The 2676-nt window shown below is 55.3% G+C and overlaps 1 protein-coding gene across 1 annotated transcript; it reads right to left on the bottom strand.

Annotated features, from left to right (window-relative positions):
• Positions 1 to 388: 388 nt before the first annotated feature.
• LOC125548399 (uncharacterized) lies at positions 389 to 2433 on the bottom strand. Its single transcript, XM_048712001.2, has 4 exons — positions 2186 to 2433; positions 1285 to 1935; positions 1099 to 1129; positions 389 to 996 (listed from the first exon to the last, which is right to left on the bottom strand). Exons 1-4 carry the CDS (start codon positions 2253 to 2255, stop codon positions 687 to 689), a joined length of 1062 nt encoding a protein of 353 aa, XP_048567958.1. The 5' UTR covers positions 2256 to 2433; the 3' UTR covers positions 389 to 686.
• Positions 2434 to 2676: the final 243 nt, after the last annotated feature.

Genomic DNA, 2676 nt, shown 5'->3' with positions numbered 1-2676 from the left:
AGGAGTGATGGCGATGACGCATGCATGTTGTCTCGACGATACCCTCTTTGAAGTTGTGTGTGTGTGTGGGGGGGGGGGGGGGGGGGGTCTTATGTGTGCCGCTCGGCGGTTGTGATAGTTTTCGCTTGGTTCTTCATAATTAACTGGGTAATCTGGTTTTCGGTCGGTTTTTCCCAATTAACTGAGCAACTCTTTTCTTTTTAATGAATGCAGGATAATTGTCATTTAAAAATAATGTCTTATATTATGGGATAGAGGGAATAGTTATTTTGAGTAGTGTTTTGGACGTTTGGTTCACTTTTGTGTGTTACATCGTTGTCAAGATTCCTCAAAGTGAAACACGGGTGGGTTGTGATCATGGTCAGCGGGCCACATATCACAGCGTAAATAAGGAAATGAAATTGCTCATAAATTTCTAAATACAATAGTATAATCGGATATATAAACATCTGCTGCCCCCCACTAGAGCAGAGCAGTGGCGACGCTAGAAGCAGCTGCATCAGCATGCATGCTTCAGAGTTGTGAAGATACTACTAAACAAATGGGGCACCTCTGCTTTGTGCAAGGTTTCGCGGCAGGGAGGTTTCTGTTCTGCGGTGCAACCGTGCGTGCGCATCCCAGCATCCAACGGCGCGCGCTTCTTTGACTGCTGCATAGGATTGCCATCTCGAGACGCGTGTATCGCCTCATGTGGCGAGGCTCATCGATAGCGTCGCGGCAAGGATGGAGACGAGAGCCAGCGTTGCCCTGCCCATCGCCGTCGCCGGGGCGCCGCCGACGTCGCTGTAGTCCGGAGGTGAGTTTGATCCTGGGCCTGGAGGGGACATCGACCCGAAGTCCGGTGGCGAGTTTGATCCGTACATAGGCGTCCCGGTGCTAGGGGTGTCCGGCGTCATTGGCGTCGGGGTGAATGGGGTCATCGGCGTCGGAGTCATCGGCGTGGTCGGCGTCAGAGTGGTCGGTGATGGCGGGGGCATGGTCCCTTGAGCGCCGCCGCTGCCATTTCAAATCACAAGAGAAAATTCAGGCCTCGGTTACAGATTAAGTACCGGCTACAGTTTTTTGTTTCAGTTGGTTATTCATTAGTAGGAACTTTACCTTGACGCTGGATACTGGCACGACCCTGAACCTGCAAAGGTCGAAATAAATTCGCGTGAGAAGGAAACACAGGGGCTGAAAATTCAGTTGGAAAGATTCTGCCAAAACCGGCTGTAGTTCAAGGATGAGAATGTTTGGGAAGAAATGTATCATCATGTACGCGTGTCTTGGAGACGTTGAGCTTACTGGGATCGGTGGTGGTGATGGTGGCCGTGCCGCCAAAGTCGCAGCTGGTGGGGAGAGGGTTCTTCTGGTAGTAGCTGTTGAAGGCGTAGGACGCATGGTCGTGGATGGTATCCGGGTTGAAGCAGCTCCCACCTGTCTGGATGGCCGAGCAGTCTACGCCGCTGTAGCCGCACGCATAGTCCAGCGCCACCTGCAGCGCGGACGTGCTCGCGCTCTGGCTCGCCACGCACCACGTCCCGCCACCCCCACCGCCACCGCCACCGCCGATGCCTCCAGCAGCACCGCCGCCGCCCACGCCACCGGCAGCTCCCCCGCCCGTAGCACCGCCGCCGCCCACGCCACCGCCAGCAGTACCACCACCGCCGGTGGCACCACCAGTAGCACCGCCGCCGCCTGTGGCACCACCAGCAGCACCGCCACCGCCGGTGGCACCACCAGCAGCACCGCCACCGCCAATGCCACCTCCGCCGACGTCACCGCCGTCGTTCGCATCCGCCAGCGACGGGAACCTGGAGGACGCCGGCATAGCGTAGGATGCGGAAGTGGGCGTGGTGATCGTGGGGTACGATGGTTTCATCACCGAGACGGTGGTCAGGATCCTTGGGTGTTGGGTGAGTCGGTTGGATGCTTCCACTCTCCGCTGTTCTGTTCCTGCAGGGATGAAAAGAAGAAGAAACGTGTGAGGTGAAAAGATTTGCGAAATGTTACTGACACATGTCAAGTCAACTTTCTTTCCGTGGATGCACTCCCAATTCTACATGCAGCATCCAGATTTGGGTTCGTTCAAATGCCAGCACAGCCTTTCGCACCAAAACATCTCTGTCATGTCATACCTAATGCGCACACAAACAGATCTTTGAGGAAATAGAAAGCGGAGAACGGACAAGAACAGACAACTCACCGCAGCAGCAGAAGGCAAGGAGGAGGAGAAGGTAGGCAATGCAGTTGGACGGCCTAAGAAAACGAGCCATGGCTGTCTTCCTCCCTCAAGATCAAGAGCTCGGTCTCTGCTCCCGAACAAGCCCGAGGGTCGATGGATGGATGGGTACCTGACGAGGAGGGAAGTGTAAAGTAGGACCTTGCTGTCCCTGGGGGCAGTGCATATATACCTGACGCAATGTTTGCGGAATCATAGGTTTCTTCCCCAACAGGGGAGGGGCAGGGAGGGAGGGAGGGAGGGAATAAGAGGAAACTTGGGAGTGGAGGCTGGGTCTGGGAGCTTTGCAGGGGCACGCAAGCCGGAGGACACAAAATATGGGAAAGAAACGCGTGGGAAAGTGAAAGGCTTCGGCCGATCGATCAGGGGGGCGGAGGAGATCTACCGGGAGGGCAAGCAAAAGCTGGACGAGGAGTACTTTGGAGGTGAAAGAATTCTTCATGTCGGACGCATTC

Source organism: Triticum urartu, chromosome 3A (genome assembly GCF_056163025.1).
Source record: "Triticum urartu cultivar PI428250 chromosome 3A, HENAU_Tu73, whole genome shotgun sequence".
In the NCBI taxonomy this organism is placed as follows: domain Eukaryota; kingdom Viridiplantae; phylum Streptophyta; class Magnoliopsida; order Poales; family Poaceae; genus Triticum; species Triticum urartu.
Note: the sequence above shows the minus strand (reverse complement) of the source record. Positions and strands in the feature narration are given on the sequence as shown.

Excerpts from the sequence above, each read along its gene's own strand:
- LOC125548399 (XM_048712001.2), bottom strand. The coding sequence starts at position 2,255 with ATGGCTCGTTTTCTTAGGCCGTCCAACTGCATTGCCTACCTTCTCCTC. Across the intron at positions 1,936-2,185 it reads CCTTGCCTTCTGCTGCTGCG|GAACAGAACAGCGGAGAGTG; the intron begins GTGAGTTGTCTG and ends TCATCCCTGCAG. Across the intron at positions 1,130-1,284 it reads CATCACCACCACCGATCCCA|GTTCAGGGTCGTGCCAGTAT; the intron begins GTAAGCTCAACG and ends CGACCTTTGCAG.